General features: G+C 39.9%; 1 protein-coding gene across 1 annotated transcript in view; it reads left to right on the top strand.

Annotated features, from left to right (window-relative positions):
* Nucleotides 1–23822, top strand: part of CHRDL1 (chordin like 1) — a gene marked incomplete at its 5' end in the record, with an annotated part of 199668 nt that overhangs the window by 68272 nt on the left and 107574 nt on the right. Inside the window, 2 exons of the mRNA XM_081115370.1 lie at nt 21509–21621; nt 23563–23656. Coding sequence (XP_080971496.1) covers nt 21509–21621; nt 23563–23656 — 207 coding nt within the window. The remainder of the gene's footprint in view (nt 1–21508; nt 21622–23562; nt 23657–23822) is intronic.

The raw sequence follows: 23822 nt of genomic DNA, 5'->3' as shown, positions 1-23822 counted from the left end.
ATCTCTGAAGTATACCGTTGGTATTTTAATGGGAAGTGCGTTGAATTTATAGATTGCTTTGGGTAGTATGGACATTTTAATGATGTTGATTCTACCAATCCATGAACACGGTATGTTCTTCCATCTGTTTATGTCTTCCTCTATATCTTTTTTCAACGTCCTGTAGTTTTCTGAGTAGAGGTCTTTTACCTCTTTAGTTAGGTTTATTCCTAGGTAGCTTAATTTTGGGGGGGCAATGGTAACCGGAGTTGTTTTTATAATCTCTCTTTCTGAAAGTTCACTATTGGTGTATAGAAATGCCTCAGATTTCTTGGGGTTAATTTTGTATACTGCTACATTGCCAAATTCATGTATTAAGTCTAGTAGCTTTTTGATGGAGTCTCTAGGGTTTTGTATGTATAATATCATGTCGTCTGCAAATAAGGACAGTTTTACTTCCTCTTTTCCAATTTGGATGCCTTTTATTTCTTCTTCTTGCCGAATTGCAATGGCTAACACTTCCAGTACTATGTTGAACAGGAGTGGTGAGAGGGGGCATCCCTGTCTTGTTCCTGTTCTTAGGGGAAATGGTGTTAGTTTTTGTCCATTGAGTATGATGTTGGCTGTGGGCCTGTCATATATGGCTTTTATTATGTTGAGGTATGATCCTTCTACTCCAACCTTGCTGAGAGTTTTTATCAAGAATGGGTGTTGAATTTTGTCAAATGCTTTTTCTGCATCAATTGATATGACCATGTGGTTTTTTTCTTTCAATTTGTTTATGTGATGTATCACGTTTATTGATTTGCGGATATTGCACCATCCTTGCATCCCTGGGATAAATCCTACTTGGTCATGGTGTATGATCTTTCTGATGTACTGCTGGATCCGATTTGCTAAGATTTTGTTGAGGATTTTGGCATCTATGTTCATGAGGGATATTGGCCTGTAATTCTCTTTCATTGTGTTGTCTTTAGCTGGTTTTCGTATGAGGGTGATGCTGGCTTCATAGAATGAGCTTGGAAGTGTTCCTTCCTCTTGAATTTTTTGTAGTAGTCTGAGGAGGATAGGTTTTAGTTCTTTCTTGAATGTTTGGTAAAACTCCCCTGTGAAGCCGTCTGGTCCTGGGCTTTTGTTTGCTGGAAGCTTTTTGATGACTGCTTCAATTTCTTCCATAGTTATTGGCCTGTTGAGATTTTTAGATTCTTCCTGATTCAGTTTTGGAATGTTGTATTTTTCTAGGAATTTGTCCATTTCCTCCATGTTGTCTAGTTTGTTGGAGTAGTGTTGTCCATAGTATTTTTTAACAATCATTTGTATTTCTGTGGGGTCTGTTGTTATTTCCCCTCTATCGTTTCTGATTTTGTTTATTTGTGTCCTCTCTCTTTGCTTCTTGGTGAGTCTGGCTAGAGGTTTTTCAATCTTGTTTATCCTTCCAAAGAACCAGCTCTTGGTTTCATTGATTTTCTGTTTTGTTTTTTTTTGGTCTCTATGTCATTTATTTCTGCTCTAATCTTTATTATCTCCTTCCTTCTGCTCACTCTGGGGTTTTCTTGTTGCTCTCTTTCTAATTCTTTGAGTTGTAGAGTTAGATGATTTACTACCATTTTTTCTTGTTTTTTGAGATAGGCCTGTAGAGCTATAAACTTCCCTCTCAGGACTGCTTTCATTGTGTCCCATAGGTTTTGGATTGTTGTATTTTTATTGTCATTAGTTTCCAGGATGTTTTGAATTTCTTCTTTGATTTCATTGGTAACGCAATCAACATTTAATAGCATGCTATTCAGCTTCCAGGTGTTTGAGTTTTTTGGGTTGTTTTTATTGTAGTTTATTTCTAATATTATACCATCGTGGTCTGCGAAGACGCTTTTTATGATTTCAATCTTCTTGAATTTGGGGATACTTTGCTTGTGACCCAATATATGGTCTATTTTTAATATGTCTTATGAGCATTTGAGTAGAATGTATATTCCGTGGCATTGTCGTGAAGTGTTCTGAAGATGTCTATTAAGTCCATCTGATCTAGTGAGTCATTTAGGATTGCTGTATCTTTGCTGATTGTTTGTCTAGAGGACTTATCCAGTGATGACAGTGGTGTATTAAAGTCCCCTACTATGATTGTATTGTTGTCGATCTCTCCTTTGATATCTTCCAGAAGACTTTTTATGTATTTGGGTGCTCCTGCATTGGGTGCATATATGTTTACCAGGGTTATATCTTCTTGTTTTATTGATCCCTTTAGTATTATGAAGTGGCCTTCCTTATCTCTTGTTATCGCCTTCACTTTGAGGTCTATTTTGTCCTATATAAGTATTGCTACCCGAGCTTTCATTTCCTTTCCATTTGCCTGAAAGATATTTTTCCATCCTTTCACTTTCAGTCTGTGTGAGTCCCTTCTAATGAGGTGGGTCTCTTGTAGACAGCAGATGTATGGGTCATGTTTTTTTACCCATTCAGCCACTCGATGTCTTTTGGTTGGAGCATTTAATCCGTTTATGTTTAAAGTTATTATTGAAAGGTACTTGTTTGTAGCCATTTCTTTTTGTGTGTGGCTGTTTTCTTTCTGAGCTTTTTATTTCTTCTTTTTATACCAGTCCCTTTAGCATTCCTTGCATTGCTGGCTTGGTGGTGATAAACTCCCTTAGCCTTTTTTTGTCTGTGAAGCTTCTTATTTACCCTTCAAGTTTGAATGATAGCCTTGCTGGATAGAGTATTCTTGGATTCAGTCCTTTGCTTTGCATCACTTTGTAAATTTCTGTCCATTCTTTTCTGGCCTGATGTGTTTCTCTTGAGTAATCATTTGACAATCTAATGGGAGATCCCTTGTATGTAACTTTCCGTCTCTCTCTTGCAGCCTGTAAATTCTCTCTTTGTCCTGAACATTTGCCATGGTAATTATGATGTGTCTTGGTGTGGGTCTTTTCGGGTTCACCTTGTTTGGGACTCTCTGGGCTTGTGTGACTTTTTTCTTCCCCACCTCAGGGAAGTTTTCTGATATTATTTCTTCGAATAGGTTTTCTAATCCTTGTTCATCCTTCTGTTGTTCTGGTACCCCTATTATTCGTATGTTGTTTCGTTTCATGTTGTCACAAAGCTCCCTTAGGCTCTCCTCCTGTCTTTTAATTTTTTTCTCCAATTGCAGTACATTTTGGGTGTGTTTTGCTTCCTTGTCTTCTAATTCACTAATTCGGTCCTCTGCTTCTCCTAGTCTACTGTTGATACTTTCAATGGAGTTTTTCATTGTAGCAATATCACTCTTCATTTCTTCTTGGGTCTTACTTAAGTTGTTGATTTTTTCATGTTTCTTCTTGCTTCTTCCATATGTTATCGATATTTTCATCTGTTTCTTCTTGCTTCTTGCAGAGGTTGTCGATTTTTTCCTCCTTCCAGTTTATGCACTCTAGGACCCTTATTCTGAATTCTTTTTCTGTCATGTTGCTTGCCTCTCTATTACTTAGCTGCTTTTCTGGAGAGTCCTCCTTCTCTTTCCTTTGGGGGTTTCTTTGTCTACCCATGTTTGATCTCACTGACATATCTAGACGTTGAGTCGTTCAGTGGTTGCTCCCTTGGTGGCAGTGACTCCTTGTCTGTGGTTGCTCTTCGGGCGATTGCGGTAGCAGCTGCTCTTCAGTTGGCAGCAGCTCCTCTGGTGGGTGCTGTTCACAGCTGTGGTGGCTCTTCTGGCTGGTAGGGCGAGGTTTCACGTACAGCTGCTGTTCCTCAGAAGAGGGTGTGGTGCTCAGGAGGTTGCTTTTGCTTGGATCTGCTGCATTGATTTAAAGGCACAAAATACAACACAGCAAGGCACCACGTACCAGGCACTAAACACAAATATATTCACGATATTAATAACCCCAAATAAAGGTGACCACCTGAATTAAGAGAATTAGGGGATAAGGAAGAAGGAAGAGAAAAAGATAAAAGAGAAAAAAGAAAAGAAATGTAGGGACCAAAAGAAGGAGTGCAAAAATGAAATTGGGAAAAAGGAGGGGGGAAAATAAAAGCGAGAAAAGAAAAGAAAAGAAAAGAAAAGAAAAGAAAGAGCAAAAAGAGAGAATGAAGTGGAAGAGGGGAAGAGACTTTTTATATGAGGAGAATACTCCTATAGAATAGCCACTAATCCCAACAAATTCCAGCAACAGCTCCCTGGAGATTAATGCAAACTGGAAACAACCAATTATATAATGATGAAAATAGAATGGAGAACACTAATCCCAAAATAAAATAAAGAGAAAATAAAATGGCACTTTAAAAAATGGTAAAATGGTAGCAGTATTAATACTGGTTAAAAATAAGAACTTAGTAATTAAAAGGGTAAAATCAGGTGATGGAAAAAGAAGAAAAAAAAAGAAAAAAAATTGGTTTCTTAGTTAAAAGGTGAAAAAAGAAAAAAAAATTGCAGTAGTGAAGGTCCTTCGGTTCTTCTGTTCTTCAGTGTACCTCGTCTTAGACCTGCCAGGTATTCAGGAGAGTGTTGAGTTTCCCTGCGATACACTGTTCCTCTGTGTTGTAAACCACAGTCCTTATTTTAAAGCAGGCCGCATTTGTTTCCCAGACTGCCTTATTTTGTGTTTAGCAAAGAGTCAGTTTGTGAGTCAGCCTCTGGGTGGCAGTGTTCTGGGGTTGGCCTCTGAGGCTATAGGGCCTCTCTGTCCAGTGGAAGTTCACTGCCCAGAGCTGGCTGCGTAATAGTTACCGGCTCTGTGTTGTTGCTGGGATTGAAAATCCCTCTTTAGGCCAGACCCTGTTAACTCCCAGGGACTAATTAGGTTATTTTAATCCTTGATCTCCTACAGGGTGGAATCTGGGTGTGGCTGTGCTCCTTGCCTGTGGACTGGGGGAGGAGTCTCACTCTCTGGAGAGAATGGCTGCCCCAGTCCTGGGCTCAGGGGTGTCTCAGCACTCAATTCGCTGCCACCTCTCCCGGCCCTCCTTCTCTCCTCAGTCTCTCCCCAGATTCCACTCCTCCGCACACTCTCCCTCTCTTCAGCACAGGTGAGTGTCTATATCCGAAATGTCCCATGAACAGGATTCAGTGAAAACAAATAAACAAACGCCGGCCATGGAAAAGGGGAAGGCTTGGTTTCTGTAAGCTCCTTCTCTTACAGGGACTGCATGGTCTGGTCAGCTCTTCAGGCTGCCCCCTTTAGGCTCGGTCCTCTGTGATCACAGAACCCAGCTCTCAATTCCCCTGGCGGCGCCAGGAATCCCGCAGTTCTCCTTTCCCCTGTCAGGGGCTGTGTCTGTCCCAAGGGACGCAGCTGTCTCTCAAGCGGTCACCCTCCGACTCTCTGGGCTCAGAGGTCTGGCAAACTTTCCTGCCCAAATCCCTGGTTTTTTTTACCTTTCCAGGGGAGTTCTGCTCTTCCCGGCTGCAAACCGTCTCACCAGCTGAGCAATTTCGCCAATTCGGTGTGGGTGTTATTAGTTTCAGCTGCTCACTCCATTTGCTCCGGGACACGACCTGGGACGCGTCTGCCTATATCGCCACCATCTTCCCGATCCTCAAACCAGATTTACAACTAATATATTAACTAAAATAAAGAATGCATTACAGGGAATCAACAGTGGAGTAGATGAAGCAGAGGATTAAATCAGAGATTTGAAATACAAGGAAACAGAAAATACCCAGTCAGAACAGCAAAAAGAAAAAAAAAATGAAAAAATGAGGACAGTGTAAGGAGCCTCTGGGACAATTTCAAGCATACCAACATTCACATCATGGGGGTGCCAGAAGAAGAAGAAGAAGAGAGAGCAAGAAATGGAAAACATATTTTAAAAAATAATGCCAGAAAACATCCCTAAGTTGATGAAGGAAGTAGACATACAAATCCAGGAAGCACAGAGCATCCCAAACAATATGAAGACAAAGCGGCCCACACCAAGACATATCATAATTAAAATGCAAAAGGTTAAAGACAAAGAGAGAATCTTAAAAACAGCAAGAGAAAAGCAATTAGTTACCTACAAGGGAGTTCCCATAAGATGATCAGTTGATTTCTCAAAAGAAACTTTGCAGGCCAGAAGGGATTGCCAATAAATATTTAAAGTGATCAAAAGCAAGGCCCTACAACCAAGACTAATCTACATGGAAAATCTATCATTTAGAATACAAAGATAGATAAAGAACTTCCCAGACAAGAGAAAGCTAAAGGATTTCATTCCCACCAAACCAGTATTATGGGAAATGTAAAAGGGTCTTCTTCATGAAGAAGAAAAAATGGAGATAAAAAATATGAACAACAAAAGTGCAATAAATACATATCTATCAACAATTGAATCTAAAAAACAAAATGAACAAGCAGAAAGGGAACAGACCCATAGATACAGAGAATATTTTGACAGTTGCCAGATGGGATGGGGGTTGAGAGGATGGGTGAAAAAGGTGAAGGGATTAAGAAGAAAAAATTGATTTTTACAGACTAGTCATGGGGATGTAAAGTACAGCATAGGGAATATAGTCAAGAATATTCTATGACAAGGGTGGGCAACCCCTGGCATGCGTGCCAAACATGGCACGCCAGTAACTGTTGCTGGCATGTGAAACCCTCTCTTATAATCTTCCATTTACAATTTTTTTCTTAATATCAACTTTTTTATTTTTCAGATAAATTCAGTGTAGGTGCATCTTAGATAAATAATTTTACATAACAATTTATCTTAAAGACCATAGACATGGATTGACAAGAGAGGGGAAGAGCAATTTCGATGCCTCTGCCTTAACTCTCCCTGCCTTCCTAGATCCGACCAGTGTTTTGGTTTCATCCACATACGCTTGTGAATCTTTGTCCTCATGATGAATTTTGTTAAGTCTCATAATAGGAGTACCCTGACGGATGAAAGTAGTAGCTCATGTATCTCTCTGAAGGTCACGAAATATAAACCTGATGTAAAATCTCTGTCATCAGCGATGCAGCAGCAAAAGTCCAGCTGATAATATCAAACGGAGTCATGAAATTTTCTGTCGGACTATCAGTGTACATGTATACATTAAAAAATAAATGTAGATCTCACTACATTTATCGGCGGTCTCACCAGTCTTTTCGAGGGCCTTATTAAATTTATCGGCGACTTCTAGACAGTTCTTTAAAGACCTTAAAAGTGTGGTTTTGAACTCTATATCCAACAGTTTGCTTTCCTCCAATTCTGTCGTTTGTGTCCTGTTTCTTTGTCTCGGCATTTTTTATGCTTCGCTGTGTCAATAGAGTGCCTTTTTGTGCTAAGTGTCCCAATTACCTGAGGTAGACACTCTTGGTGCACCACCTTGACCACCGATAAATGTAGTGAGATCCTCAAGAAGACTGGTGAAACCCTCGAAGTTGTGATTAAGAACCAACTAGAAATTAAGCATACACTGACTGAAATAAAGAATATTATACAGACTCCCAACAGCAGACCAGAGGGTCACAAGAATCAAGTCAAAAATTTGAAATACAAAGAAGTAAAAAACACCCAACCAGAAAAGCAAAATGAAAAAAAGAATCCAAAAATACGAAGATAGTGTAAGGAACCTCTGGGACAGCTTCAAGCGTACCAACATCCAAATTATAGGAGTGCCAGAAGAAGAGAGAGAGCAAGATATTGAAAACCTATTTGAGGAAATAATGACAGAAAACTTCCCCTATCTGGTGAAAGAAATAGACTTCCAAGTCCAGGAAGCGCAGAGAACCCCAAACAAAAGGAATCCAAAGAGGACCACACCAAGACACATCATAATTAAAATGCCAAGAGCAAAAGACAAAGAGAGAATCCTAAAAGCAGCAAGAGAAAGAAAATCAGTTACCTACAAGAGAGTACCCATACAACTGTTAGCTGATTTCTCAACAGAAACTTTGCAGGCCAGAAGGGAGTGGCAAGAAATATTCAAAGTGATGAATACCAAGAACCTACAACCAAGACTACTTTATCCAGCAAAGCTATCATTCAGAAGTGAAGGCCAGATAAAGAGCTTCACAGAAAAGAAAAAGCTAAAGGAGTTCATCACCACCAAACCAGTATTATATGAAATGCTGAAAGGTATCCTTTAAGAAGAGGAAGAAGAAGAAAAAGGTAAAGATACTAATTATGAACAACAAATATGCATCTATCAACAAGTGAATCTAAGAATCAAGTGAATAAATAATCTGATGAACAGAATGAACTGGTGATTATAATAGAATCAGGGACATAGAAAGGGAATGGACTCACTATTCTTGGGTGGGGGTGGGGGAAGGGTTGTGGGCGTTAGGGAAGAGATTGGACAAAAATCGTGCACCTATGGATGAGGACAGTGGGTGGGGAGTGAGGGCAAAGGGTGGGGTGGGAACTGGGTGGAGGGGAGTTATTGTGGGAAAAAAGAGTAACTAATGTAATAATCTGAACGATAAAGATTTAATTAAAAAAATAAATGTATTTTTCATCATCATATACTGTGTTTTTGTTGCTTGAATGAATTTTACTATTTCTTCAAGGTTCTTCACATACGTATACCTTAAGAGATATCAAGTAGGCGTAACATGTTCTCAAAAAATTAGAGTTGGCACAGAGAAGAATTTTGAGTCAGAGATTTTGCTGCTTTTGGCACGCACTCACAAAAAGGTTTCCCACCCCTGTTCTATGAGAAATTTCAGAGGGAAGGGGGGAGGTGGGAGAAGAGATTAACCAAAGAACATATGTGCATATATTCATAACACATGGACAGACAATATTGTGGTGAAGTTCTGGAGAGGGGTCAAAGGTGGGGTAGAGGGAAGCAATGGTGGGGGGAAGGAAATCTGTAATACTTTTAACAATAAAGATAAATTTAAAATAATGTTCTAATAATTGTGTATGGTGTCAGATGAGTGTGAGATCTATCAGGATGATCACTTAGTAAGTTATATCATGTCTAATCACTGGAATGTACACCTGAAATTAATATAATAATGTTTGTGAAGTATAATTAAAAACATTTTAAAATTTAAAAAAGAAAATAAAATTTAAAGGAGAAAAAAATGAAAGTAAATGTTGGAAATCAATAGATTAAAAAACCAATGAAACCAATAAAAAATCCTGGTTCTTTGAAGAGATTAATAAAACAGATAAACTTCTAATCTATTTTAACTAAGAAAAAAGATCTAAGATACAAATTACTAATATCAGAAATGGAAGAAAAGCCATCATTACTGATCTTGTGGACATCAAAAAGATAATAAAGGCAATTATGAACAATTATTCTATGTCCACAAATTTGATAACTTAGAAAAGAAATGGACCAAAGCTTTAGAAGATGAACTTACCAAAATTCACACAATAAAAAATAGACAATTTTAACCAGCTTATATCTATTAAGCAAGTTGAATCAATAATTAATAACTGTCCAAAACAGAAAGCATTAGGCCCAGATAGTGAACTGGTGAATTTAAGGAAGAAATAATACCAATACTCTACAATCTGTTTCAGAAGATAGAAGCAGAAAGAACAATCTCAAATTCATTCCATGAGACTAACCTTATTTGGTATTACCTTAATACCAAAACCAGGCAAAGACATTATAAGAAAAATCTTTAGAGAACAATATCTCTCCTGCAAAAATCCTCAAACAATATTAGGAAATGTAAAATAAATCCAAAACCAGGGAGGATTAATTCCAGGTATACAAGGCTGGTTAAACATTAAAAAATTAATTAATGTAATTCATCACGTCAACATGCTAAGGAAGAAAAATCACATGATTGTAGCACTAGATGCAGAAAAAGCATGTGACAGACTCCAACACTATCCAGAAAAGCAGTAATGGAGAATTTATTTAACTTCATAAAGAATATCTACCACAATATACAGCTAACATCATACTTAATGGATAGAAACTAGATTATTAGCCCCTGAAATCAGGAACAAGGCAATGATGTCCCACTAATTGAACATCATATTTGAAATCCTAGCTAATATAATAAAATGGGAAGTGGAAATAAAATATACATATTTTGAAGGATTAAATAAAACTACCTTTGTTTACAGATAAGATGACTGTATATGTAAAATATCCAAAAAAGGCAATTAAAAAACCCTCCTGAAATTATAAGTGATTATAGCAACATTGAAGGATAAAGGTGATACATAAAAGTCAATTGCCTTCCTATATACCAGTAATGAACAATAGGAATTTGTAATTAAAAGCATGATGCCATTTACATTAGCACCTAAAACCCTTAAAATATTTAGGTATAAATCTAGCAAAATGTGTACAAGGTCTATTTGAGGAAAACTACAAAATTCTCAGGAACGAGATTAAATAAATGGAAAGATATTCCATGTAATGAATAGGAAGACCCAATATTGTTAAGATGCCAGCTCATCCCAGCTTTATCTATAGATTCAATACAATACTAAACAAAACTCTGGCAATTTACTTTGTGTAAATCAACAAAGTGATTCTAAAATTATATGGAAAGTCAAAAGACAGAATTGCCAACACAGTATTGAAGATTAATAAAATCATAGGACTGGCACTACCCAACTTTAAGACTTGCTAAAAAGCTACAATAATCAAGACAGTGTGGTGGTATTGAAGGAATAGATAAATGGATCAGTGAAACATAATGCAGAGCCCACAAATAAACCCACACATATAAACTCAATTTATCGTTGACAATATCAGCAAAGACAATTAATTAGAAAAAGGGTAATCTTTTCAACAAATGATGCTGGAATAACTAGACATCCGCATGCAAAAAAAAAACAAAAACAAAAAAAGAAAGAAAGAAAGAAAGAAAAAGAGAATGTAGACACTGACCATAAAAAGTTAAAAAAAAAATAACTCAATGGACCAAAGACTTAAATGTAAAATGCAGAAGTATAAAAATTTCTAGAATATAATAGGAGAAAATCTAGGTTATCTTGGATTCGGTAATGAGTTTTTAGATTTAACACAAAAAGCATGATCCATGAAAAGAAATGATAACTTTTACTTCATTTAAAGTAAAAAATTATGCTCCTCAAAAGACACTATTAAGAAATTAAAAAGACAAGCCACAAACTGAGGGAAAATATTTGCAAAAACATATATCTAATAAAGGGCTTGTATCCAAAAAAATCCCCTCTTAATCTCTTAAATCTCCACAATAAGAAAATGTACAACCCAATCAATAAATGGGCAGAAGAGCTAAAAAAGATATAAAGATTTCAAATAAGTAAATGAAATGATGCTCAACATCATGTGTAATTAGGGAATTGCAAATTAAATCAACAAATGAAACACCAGTACACACCTATTAGAATGGCTAGTACTGAAAATATGCCACCAAACACCAAATACTGGTGAGGATGTGGAGCAGCAGAAGCCTTCATTCATTACTGGTCAGAATGCAAAATGGTACAGTTGCTTTGGAAGATAGTTTGGCGATTTATTTCAAAGCTAAACATAGCCTTATTATTCAATCCATCAGCCATACTCCTAGGTATTATCCAAATAAATTGAAAAGTTCTGTCCACACTAAAACCTTCACACAAATGTTTATAGTAACTTTATTCACATTTTCCAATAATTTGAAGCAACCAAGATATCCTTCAATAGGTGAACTGATAAATAAGCTGTACACCCATTCAATGGAATATTTCTCAATGATATAATAAATTAGATGTCAAGACATGAAAAGACATGGAGAAACCTTAAATACCGTATTGCTAAGTGAACGAAGCCAGTCTAAAAAGATTGCATGTCCTATATGGCATCTTGGGCTCTATATGAAATCTCGAAAAGACAAAACTATAGACAAAATAAAAATATCAGTGGTTTTGGGGAGTTTGGGGGACAGAGGGGAAAAGAGATGAATAAGCAGATTTTAGGTATACTTAGGGCAGTGGCAATTTTTTTATACTATACTAGGGGCCCGGTGCACGAAATTCGTGCACAGGTGTCTGTGTGTGTGTGTGTGTGTGTGTGTGTGTGTGTGTGTGTTCCTCAGCCCAGCCTGTACCTTCTCCAATCTGGGAACCCTCGAGGGATGTCTGACTGCCTCTCACAATGTCAGACATCCCTCTTACAATCCAGGACTGCCAGCTCCCAACTGCTCACCTGCCTGCCTGCCTGCTTGCCCCTAACCACTTCTGCCTGCCAGCCTGATAACCCCCTAACCACTCCCCAGCCAGCCTGATCAATGCGTAACTACTCCCCTGCCAGCCCGATTGCCCCTAAGTGCCCTCCCCTGCTGGCCTGGTCACCCCTAACTGCCTGCCCCTGCCGGCCTGGTCACCCCAAACTGTCCTCTGCTGTTGGGCTGGTCGCCCCCAACTATCCTCCACTGCTGGCACGGTCCCCAAACTGCCCTTCCTTGCCAGCCTGGTCACCCACAACAGCCCTTCCCTGCCAGCCTGATTGCCCCTAACTTTCATTCCTTGCCAGCCTGGTAGCCACTAATTGCCCTCCCCTACAGGCCAGGTTGCCCCCAACTGTCCTCCCCTGCAGGCCTGGACGCCCCCAACTTCCCTCCCCTGTAGACCTGATCCCCCTCAAGTGCCCTCCTCTGCAGGCCTGGTCACCCCCAACTGCTCTCCCCTGCTGGCCTGGTCACCCCTAATACCTCTCCCCTGCAGGTCTGGTCCCCCCAAACTGCACTCCTCGGCAGGCCTGGTCACCCCCAACTGCTCTTCCCTGCTGGCCTGGTGGCCCCCAACTGCCCTCCCATGGAGACCTGGTTCCCCCCAACTGCCCTCCCTTACAGGCCTGGTCCCCCAGAACTGTCCTCCCCTGCAGGCCTGGTCACCCCCAACTAACCTCCCCTGCTGGCCTTGTCCCCCACAACTGCACTCCCCTGTTGGCCTGGTCGCCCTCAACTGCCCTTTTCTGCAGGCCTGGTCACCCCCAACTAACCTACCCTGCTGGCCTGGTCATCCCCAACTGCTCTCCCCTACTGGCCTGGTTACTCTAAATGCCCTCCCCTACTGGCACAGTCACCCCTAACTGTCCTCCCTTGCCAGCCTGGTCACCCCCAACTGCCCTCCCCTGTAAGCCCGATTGCCCCTAAAAGCCCTCTCCTGCAGGCCTGGTCATCCCCAACTGCCCTCCCCTGCAGGTTTGGTTGCCCCCAACTGCCATCCCCTGCAGTCCTGGTCAAACCCAACTGCCCTCCCCTGCTGACCCAATTGCCCCTAACAGCCTTCTCCTGCAGGACTGGTTGTCCACAACTGCCCTTCCCTGCAAGCCTGATCTCCCACAACTGACCTCCTTTCAGGCCTGGTCCCTCCCAACTGCCCTCCCCTGCAGGCCTGATCACCCGCAACTGCCCTCCCCTGCAGGCCTGGTCCCCCCCAACTGCCCTCCCCTCCTGGCCTGTTCTTCCACAACTGCCCTCCCCTGCAGGCCATCTTGTAGCAGCCATCTGTGTCCACATGGGGGCAGCCATCTTTGACCACAGGGGGGCGGCCATCTCATCCTATCTAATAAAGAGGCAATATGCAAATTGACCATCACTCCAACACAGGAGATGGCCGCCCCCCTGTGGTCAAAGATGGCCACCACAAGATGGCCACCAGGGGAGGGCAGTTGTGGGCGATCAGGCCAGCAGGGGAGGGTAGTTGGGGGGACCAGGCCTGCAGAGGAGGGTAGTTGGGGGGGACCAGGCCGGCAGGGGAGGGCAGTTGTGGGTAATCAGTCCTGCAGGGGAGGGCAGTCAGGAGGGACCAGGCCTGCAGGAGAGGGCAGTTGGGGGGAACACGCCTGCAGGGGAGGATAGCTGTGGGGGACCAGGCCTGCAGGGGAGGGCTGTTGGGAGGGACAAGGCCTGCAGGGGAGGGCAGTTGGGGAGACCAGGCCTGCAGGGGAGGGCAGTTGTGGGTGATCAGGCCTGCAGGGGAGGGGTGTTGGGGGGACCAGGCCTGCAGGGGAGGTTAATTGTGGAGGACCAGGCCTGCAGGGGAGGGCAGTTGGAGGGGACCAGGTTGCAGGGGAGGGCAGTTAGGGGGGACCGGGCCTGCAAGGGAGGGCAGTTAGAGATGACCAGGCTGGCAGAGGAGGGCAGTTGGAGGGGAACACACCTGCAGGGGAGGGTAGTTGTGGGGGACCAGGCCTGCAGGGGAGGGTAGTTGGGGGGGGGACCAGGCCTGCAGGGGAGAGGTGTTGGAGGGGCCAGGTCTGCAGGGATGGCAGTTGGGGAGGACCAGGCCAGCAGGGGAGAGCATTTAAGGGTGACCAGGCTGGCAAGGGAGTGCAGTTAGGGGTGACCAGGTCAGCAGGGGAGGGCAGTTGGGGCAACTAGGCCTGCAGGGGAGGAAAGTTAGGGGCAACCAGACTGGCATGGGAGGGCAGTTAGGGGTGATCAGGCTGGCAAGGGAGTGCAGTTAGGGGCAACCAGGCCAGCAGGGGAGGGTAGTTAGGGGTTACCAGGCCAGCAGGGCAGGGCAGTTAGGGGCAATCGGGCCAGCAGAGGAGCAGGTAGGCGTCGATCAAGCTGGCAGGGGAGTGGTTAGGAGATGATAAGGCTGGCAGCCAGAAGCGGTTAGGGGAAATCAGGCAGGCTGGCAGGTGAGTCAGAATCGAGCCTAAATATGTAGTCGGGCATCCCTAGAGGGTCCCAGATTGAAGAGGGTGCAGGCTGGGCTGAGAGACACACACACACTCCCGTGCACGAATTTTGTGCTCTGGGCCTCTAGTGTGTCATAAAATATAGGACTATAGAAAACAAAAAGTGGATTTATGTAAACTTTGTGCTTTAGTTAATATTAATACAGTATATAAATATTGGCTCATTAATTGTAACAATTGTACCATACTAATGCTAAGATGTTAATAATGGGAAAGTGTTGGTGGGGGGAAGAGGGAGATATCTGGGAACTCTTTTTACTCTCTGCTCATTTTTTTGTAATCCTAAAACAGCCTTAAGAAAGAAAAAATAGACTAGAGGGGCATTACTAAAATATTAAAAGTGGTTATCTTCTGGTAGTGGAATTATATGTAATTTTTCTTTTCTGTATATACTTCTTTTATCATATAATTAAGGTATGATTTATATGCAAGAAAATTTATCCTTTTTCTCGAGTACATTTTTGTGAGTTTTGGCAAATAATTCTGTAATGTAAGCACCACCACATTCAAGATGTAAAATAGCTCCATCACCCAAAAATTTTACTCTGTGTCCCTTTGTAGTAAAATACTTCCCCTACCCAATCTTTGGCAAGTATGCATCTATTTTCTATCCCTTTAGTTTTGTTTTTTCCAGAAGGAAAATAATTGGAATCATATAGTTTGTTGACTTTGAGTTTGTTTTTTATTTAGCATAATGCCTTTACAATTCATGTTTGTGCATATCAATCTTTCACTTCTTTTTATGACTGACTGATATTCCATTGTTTGGATGTTTATAAATTTATCAGTTAAAGAACATTTCAGTTGCTTCCAAGTTTTGCTGACAATTAATAGAGCCGCTTTATACATATACTAGAGGCCAGGTGCATGAAATTTGTGCACGGGGGTGGGGGTTTACCTCAGCCAGGCCTCCACTCTCTCGCAATCTGGCACCACTGGCTCCTAACTGCTCACCTGCCTACCTGCTTAATCACCCCTAACCCCTCTGCTTGCCTGCCTAATTGCCCCTAACTGCTCTTCTGCCTGCCTGCCTGATCATCCCTAACCCCTCTGCCTGCATGCCTCATCACTCCTAACTGCTCGCCTGCTTGCCTGATCACCCCTAACCACTGCCTGCCTGCCTGATAGCCCCTAACCGCCTCTGCCTCAGCCCCTGCCACTGCAACTTCATCCAGAAAGACATCCGGAATGATGTCCAGAGGGTTGGTCAGCTGTCTGGTCTAATTAGCATATTACACTTTTATTATTATAGATGTACAAGTTTTTGTTTGAATGTACATTTTTTTTTATTTCCTATGATGAACTTTACATTTCCATGAGTATTTTGTAACTACCAATTTTTACTTCTTTTTTTTAATTTTTTTTTATTGCTTAAAGTATTACAAAGGGTATTACATATGTGTCCATTTTATCCCCCCGCCCTAGACAGTCCCCCAGCCTCCCCTATCCCCCAGTGTCTTATGTCCATTGGTTATGCTTTGAATGTACATTTTTATTTCACTAAGGAATATATTTAGGAGTGGGAATTCTGGGTTGTATAGTAAGTGTATTTTTTAACTTTAAAAGTGGAAAGTTGTTTTCCAGAGTATATTTAATTTTGCATTTTCACCAACAAAGTATGAGGAGAATTCCAGTTGCTCATCAGCACTTACTACTTTCATTTTTTGAGTTTAGCAATTCTAATAGGTGAGATGAGTAGTGATATCTCATCATGGTTTCAATATATATATTTCCCTGATTACTAATGATATGTCTGATATCTGTGTATCTTCTTAGTTGAAGTGTCCATTCAAATTACATTTCGATTTTAAAAATCGGGTTGTTTGTTTTCTTATTCTTAAAATTTGAGGTTTATTTATATATTCTAGATAAAAGTTATCGGAAATGTGATTCATAAAATATTTCTCCCAATCTGTAGCTTTCCTTTTTTTTCAATAACAGTCTTTCAAAAGTAGAAGTTCTTAATTTTGATAAAATTCTATTTTATAATATTTTTATGGATTATACTTTTGGTGTCATATCTAAGAAATCTTTGCCTAACCAAAAAGCACAAAGATAGCCTCCAGTGTTTTCTTCTAGATGTTTTAAAGCATTAGGGTTTATATTAAAGTCTATTTATGAGTCATCTTGAGTGAATTTTTGTATATGGTATGAGATATGGATTAAAGTTCATTTTTTATTTTATTTTATGTTTTGCATAAGACTACTCAAATACTCCAGCAGCATTTGCTGAAAAGGTTTTTGTTTCTCCATTGAATGGTCTTTGTACCTTTGTTGAAGGTTAATTGACCACATAAGTATGGGTTTATTTTTTTTACTTTTCATTCTATTTTGTTGATATATTTGTCTAACCTTTTTTTTTAAAAAAAGTATATTTTTATTGATTTCAGAGAGAAAGGGAGAAGGAGAGAGAGATAGAAACATCAATGATGAGTGAGAATCATTTATTGGGTGCAACTAGAGCATGTGCCCTGAGCAGGAATTGAACCGTGACCTCCTGGTTCATACGTGGACACTCAACCACTGAGCAACACCAGCCTGGCTTGTCTAACCTTTTGCCAACACCACATTGTCTTCAAAACTATAGTTTTACAATATCTGTTGAAATCACATAGCGTGCGTCTTCTAACATCTTTCTTTTTCAAAAGTATTTTGGCTATTCTACTTTTTTTGCCTTTCCATATATTGTTTTTAATTAGATTACTAATTTTTACAAAATAGTCTTCTCTTATTTGGATTTTTATTGCATTTAATCTATACATCACTTTGGGGAGAATTGACACCTTAACGATATTTTGTCTTCCAGTCCATGAACAATGTACAACTTTTCATTTTTTTAGGCCTTTTTTGATTTCTTTTATAGTGTTTTGTAGTTTTCTGAGTGAAGATCTTACACATATTTTAGTAGATTTAAACTTCAATATTCCATGTTTTGTGGGAGCTATTACAAATAGTAATTTTTCAGAGCGTCAGCCTGCAGACTGGAAGGTCCCAGGTTCGATTCCGGTCAAGGTCATGTACCTTGGTTGTGGGCACATCCCCAGTGGGGGGTGTGCAGGAGGAAGCTGATCGATGTTTCTCTCTCATTGGTGTTTCTAACTCTCTATCCCTCTCCCTTTCTCTCTGTGAAAAAGCAATAAAATATATTTTTTAAAAAATGGTAATTTTTCAAATGTCAATTTCTAATTATTCATTTGAGATTATATAAATGTGATTGGCTTGTTTATATTGGCCTTGTATTCTGCAGTCTTGCTAAATTCTCTTACAATTTATAGTAACTATTAAATAGATTCTTTGAGATTTTTCTTTGTACACAATTTGTATCATCTATAAATAGAAATAATTTTCTTTTCCAATATAAGTGCCTTTTCTTTCTTTTTCTTACCCAATTTCACTGGCTAGTATGTCCAAGAGTGGTGAAACAAACATCCTTGCATAATTTCCAGTCTTAGGAAGAAAGCATTGTCTTTCGCCATTAAGTATGTTAGCTTTAAGGGGTTGTGTGTGTGTGTGTGTGTGTGTGTGTGTGTGTGTGTGTGTTTCTTTTTATTAATCCTCACTCAAGGATATTTTTTCATTGTCTTTTAAATTTATTTTATTTTTTTAATTCTTTATTATTGAAAGTATTACAAATCTCTTTTTTTCCCCATTAGTCTTTCCCAGCCCACTCCCGCCCCCCAGTACAGGCCCTCACCCCCCTATTGTCTGTGTCCATTGGTTATGCTTATATGCATGCATACAAGTCCTTTGGCTGATCTCTTACCCCCACCCTCCCCACCTTCCCATGCCTTCCCTCTGACATTTGACGATCTGTTCCCTACTTTTATGTCTCTGGATCTACTTTTGTTCATCAGTTTATGTTGTTCATTATATTCCACTAATGAGTGAGAGATCATGTAATACTTAACTTTCTCTGACGGACTTATTTTGCTTAGCATAATGCTCTCCAGGTCCATCCATGCTGTTGCAAATGGTAAAAGTTCCTTCTTTCTTACACCAGCATAGTATTCCATTGTGCAAATGTACCACAGTTTTTAATCAACTCATCTGCTGATGGGCACTTAGGCTGTTTCCAAATCTTAGCTATTGTAAATTATGCTGTTATGAACATAGAGGTGCATATAATCTTTCTGATTGGTGTTTCTGATTTCTTGGGATATATTCCTAGAAGTGGGATTGCTGGGTCAAATGGGAGTTCCATTTTTAGTTTTTTTGAGGAAACTCCATACTGTTCTCTACAGTGGCTGCACCAGTCTGCATTCCCACCAGCAGTGTATGAGGGTTCATTTTTCTCCACATCCTCGCCAGCACTTAATCATTTGTTGATTTGTTGATGATAGCCATTCTGACAGGTGTGAGATGGTACCTCATTGTTGTTTTGATTTGCATCCATTATCTTTTTTTTTTTTTTTTAGAGAGAGAGAGACAGTGGAAGGAAAGGAAGAGACAGAGAGAGAGAACATCAATGTGACAGAGACAGATCACTTAGTTGCCTCTCGCATGTGCCCTAACTAGGGCTGGGGATCAACCCTGCAACTGAGGTACATGCCCTTGAGCAGAATTGAACCCAGGACCCTTCAGTTCTCTGGCCGATGCTCTATCCACTGAGCAAAACTGGCTAGGGCTATAAATTTTTTATAGATGGCCTTTATCAGTTTGAGAAAGGCCTTTTCTTAATTTGTTGAGAGTTTTGTCATGAATGGATGGGTGTATGATATTGTCAAATATTTTTTCTGTATCTTTTGCAATGATTGCATGTTTTTTCTTTTTCACTTTGTTGATGATAAATTATAGTGATTGAGTTGTGAATGTTGAATTAGCCTTTAATTACCAGAATAAATCCCATTTGGTCATAAAGTCTTATCCTTTTTACATATTGTTGAATTTAATTTGCTAAAATTTTGAATATTTTTGTATCTATGTTCATGAGGGATAATTGTTTATCGTTCACAAGGATACATCCATTTAATCTAAGTAGTTGAATAACTTGGTGTAATTCATAATATTCCTCAGTTATTGATAATATTCCCTTTTTATCTTTTTAGTATTTGTTGGATTTATAATGCAGTCCTCTCTTTTACCCTAATATTGGTAATTTGCATCTTCTCTCTTTTTAACTTTGTTAATCTTGCTAAAAGTTTTATCACTTTTATTGGTCTTCTTAAAGAATCAGATTTTAGTTTCATTGATTCTTTTTCTATTGATATCCTGTCTGTAATTTTATTAATTTCTGTTTCTCTCTCTCTCTCTCTCTCTCTCTCTCTCTCTCTCTCTCTCTCTCTCCCTTTCTTTTATTTCCTTTTGGTTTATTTTGTTCTGTGTTGTCTAGTTTCTCAAGGTATTGATCTGAGAAACTTTTCTCCTTTTCTAATATAGGTATTTAGTGATATAAATTTCCCTTTAAGTACATCTTTGGCTGAATTTTGATACGTTGTGTTTTCATTTTCACTTAGTACAAAATGCTTTTCTAATTTACCCTTTCATTTATTTCTTCATCCCAGGGGCTATTTGTAAGTTACTAGCGTATTAAAAGTGTCTTCTCAGACTGGATTTGGGTGTAATATTTCTTTATATAGTTTTATGTTTTTGTTTTATTCTTTTTGTGTATTGGTATATGTCTTTTAATTTTCTATATTGAACATGCATTTTTTTCTAATTAGAAAATTATCAGTTAATATAAAATACTCTACATTTTATAGCACTTTATAATTTACAAATAGTTTCATTAAATCCTCCAACGTCTACATGAGAAACACATAATTCATTTTTCACAGATGTTGAAACCTGAGATTGAGAGAGTTTAAATGACTTTCTCAATGCCATATAGCTAGAGTGAGTGAGGATTTAAACCCAGATTTTTTAATCCTAGTTTATCATTTCAAAGAAGCTGGAAATAAAGATTTGAAAAGTAAATTGCAATTTATTGTGTGGATAGTTAGAATTATAGAGGGTCTTTGAAATAGTACGCGACTTGGGACAATGATCTCTGTGTAGTTCTAATTTGAATCTCTAATTACTAGTGCTGTAAACATGTTTTCATGTTTATTTTTTGTTCCCATTTCTTCTCTAAATTGCTATTCCTGTCCTCTATTAAGTTGAATGAGAGCAAGGACTGTGTTTGTTTGTTTGTTTATTTTGTTAATCCTCACTTGAGGATATTTTTTGCATTAATTTTTAGAGAGATTGGAAGGGAGGGAGAGAGGGAGAGAGAGAGAAAAAAAACATCAATGTAAGAGAGACACATTGATTGGTTACCTCCTTCGCACACCCTACCCCAACCAGGCCAAAGATGAGCTGCAACCCAGCTATCCATGCCCTTGACCGGGAATCAAACCCGCAACCTTCGGTGCGTGGGCCGATGCTCTAACCACTGAACACACAGGCCAGGGTAAACTGTGTGTATTTTGCTTACCATTTTATGTCTAACACTTGTCATCGTGCCTGACAAAACTAAATGCTCAAATATTTGTTTAATGATTTAAGAATGTTAGAATTTGTGGGGAAAGCCATTTATAGGGACCTAACACAATTTATTTCGTCCTACATCACCACGAGGCAACTCTGAGAATGTTCTGATAGATCAGGTTTTTAGATATTAACTTGCTTTTATAAAGCAAGTGGAGCACAACCTTTTTCAAAAGACACATGGCATGCTTCTTTATATTGTCATTACAGAGCAGGAGTTAAGATGTTGGCTTCACTGTCAGGCAAACGTGGGTTTGAGTCTCATGTCGGTTACTTACTGGTTATATGACCCTGGATTTCCCTCATATATAAAATGAGACTAATAGTAGTGCTTACCTTACTGGGTCATTGTTGGATCAAATAAACAAAGCATGTGAAACCCTGAGCCATAGTAGATGTTTTGTAAATATTCCCTATGCCTCTTTCCTTGATGTGCACTAAAACAGATGTAACCTGTGATTGCCTTTGGATTTGTGAATTGGTTGTGCTTTCTAACAGGCATGTTCTTCATCTCCTTCCTCACAGATTCAGAGACATATTGTATGTTTCAAGACAAGAAGTACAGAGTGGGAGAGAGATGGCATCCCTACCTGGAACCATATGGCATGGTTTACTGTGTGAACTGCATCTGCTCAGAGGTACAAACCTTCATGGCATGTGATTTCCAAGTTTGTTCCTCAACATGCAGAAGTGTTTCAGTGCCCAGATGGCCAGGGAGCATGGGTGTTACAATCCTAAAACAAGATAAGAAACAGATCACAAGGAAAATTACACATCTCCTGTCTATTTCCTTTATTGCCTTTTGGGTTGATTTTCATGGGAGCTCTGAGTATTTGCTATGGACATATACTTATGGTCTTTTAGCCAAATGATATAGGACATGAAAGGAGAAGGAAGAATAGCTCGATAGTGGGAGTCAAGGAAAAAGCTCCATGTAGTGCCTGAATTGTAAGATAACATTGTTGGGGTTTTTTTTGGAAACCATTTTTAGGGCTGATCTTTAGAGAATAGGGCAGATTATACGTTGGTTCATTGGGAGACTGTATTTTATGTTGTCTTAGTCAATAACTGTAATTAGGATTAAGGTTGTGAAACCTTGGCCTGTACCTGGTGAGGATTAGAGTGATTGGCTTGGCCTTGGCTCCTTACAAATCACTGAGAGGCTTTTTGATACCTTAAATGGTATCTTTGTAATAGACAAAGTAGGAAGTCCCATTTTCTTTCCATGGTCTTAATCCCAGACCATAGCTATAATCTATTTTTCTGAACATCTACCAGGATATCCTAGGCCAGGATTTCTCAATCTTGACACTAGTGACATTTGGGGACAGATAATTCCTAGCTGCAGTGGTTTTTCTGTGCATTATAAGATGTCTAGCAGCATCCCTGTCCTCTACCCACTAGACAACAGTAGCGCTAAACCTAGGAGGAGTGGTTTCTGATGTGCTTTGATCTCACTTCAAGATGACACCACCTGGCTCTGAGGAGCGTGACACATAAGAGGGGCTCTGTGGTATTTCCAAATCAACACTAAAAAAATTTCATCTAGAAAGTACATGAAAAAGAAGGAAGTTTATGGTAAAGTGACTCAGATTTGGATATAGAAAGCCTGCCTCTTTAAAAGATTAGGGGAGCTATTGAATGGAGCATCTAGGGACTGTTTACCTGATATGGCATGATTGTATAAGATTCTTGACTAACACATTGGAAATGGACAGCTAACCCTTGGGGGCTGAGGCTTTGCTGTCTGAAGGATAGTGAAAATGTTAATATGATCCCAATGACAACAGCTCAAGTGCTAGACATCTTTTCTTTCTCCATTCTCTTCATCACTTTCTCCCCAGACAATAGCCTGACAGATACAAGTAACCTTCTCTTCTACTGAATTATGGATGGAAAATGTTAATGAAAATTGATTTCCAAAGTCTTCCTTTGTTCTAGCAATGGTTGAGAGTGATCAGAGCTAAGGGTCATGTAATTGTAAATCAGGCAAGGACTCAGTTGCCCCACCCATGCATACTAGCTATTCAGCTCAATTCCAAACTCTAGTCTTGTTCTCAGAAAAAAAAAAATGACTGAATAGGGAAATGAAAAGAGAAGGCACTCAACCTACTGGACCAAGGCAGGGTTATATAGAATCTAGGATCCATGTGCTAGGGATATCTCCTTGCCCAGCGGTGGGTAGCCAGCCCCTCACGGGACTCATGGCTCATTATCCCTTCCCTTCCATGGCATTGAGCAGGTAAGTGTGAAATCAGAACAGGCTCTTGGAAAATATGTATACTTAGAGCTGGGGAATGGTAGAAACACCACAGAGCCAAGTCAGAAAAAGAAGGCTTTGAAAACGGGAGCATTAGTGATCCCATCTTAGAAAAATATGCCAATAAGCTAACAACCAACCCAGCAGAGGTGCTAGTGATGAGAAAAGGAAAGAAAAATGCTGATTTCATTCTGCTTCTCAGGAATGCATTATTCACTGTCTGGGTGAGTCCCTGCATGATTGTTTCCCAAACTGTCATGATCCCACTGACCTTTGAAAGACATTTGATTTTTTGTTGTTGTTGCCTCCTCTCTTTCAGAATGGGAATGTGATTTGCAGCCGAGTCAGATGTCCAAGTCTTCATTGCCTCTCTCCCGTGCATATTCCTCATCTGTGCTGCCCGCGCTGCCCAGGTAAACCTGTTAGCCTCTTTCTTTCCCTGCCGTGGTTCTCCTTCCTCCCTCTTCTACCCAACTCACTCTATCTCCCTAATTCCCCAGAAGGGAAACTTCCAGACAGAAATAACAATAGGACACTTTTAGGCAGCCCACACTTGCCCCTAAATACTGTTTATAGCCC

The sequence above is a fragment of the Myotis nattereri genome (assembly GCF_964212035.1).
Source record: "Myotis nattereri genome assembly, chromosome: X".
NCBI lineage: Eukaryota > Metazoa > Chordata > Mammalia > Chiroptera > Vespertilionidae > Myotis > Myotis nattereri.
The sequence above is the reverse complement of the archived record's forward strand: the minus strand, read 5'-3'. Positions and strand labels throughout refer to the sequence as shown.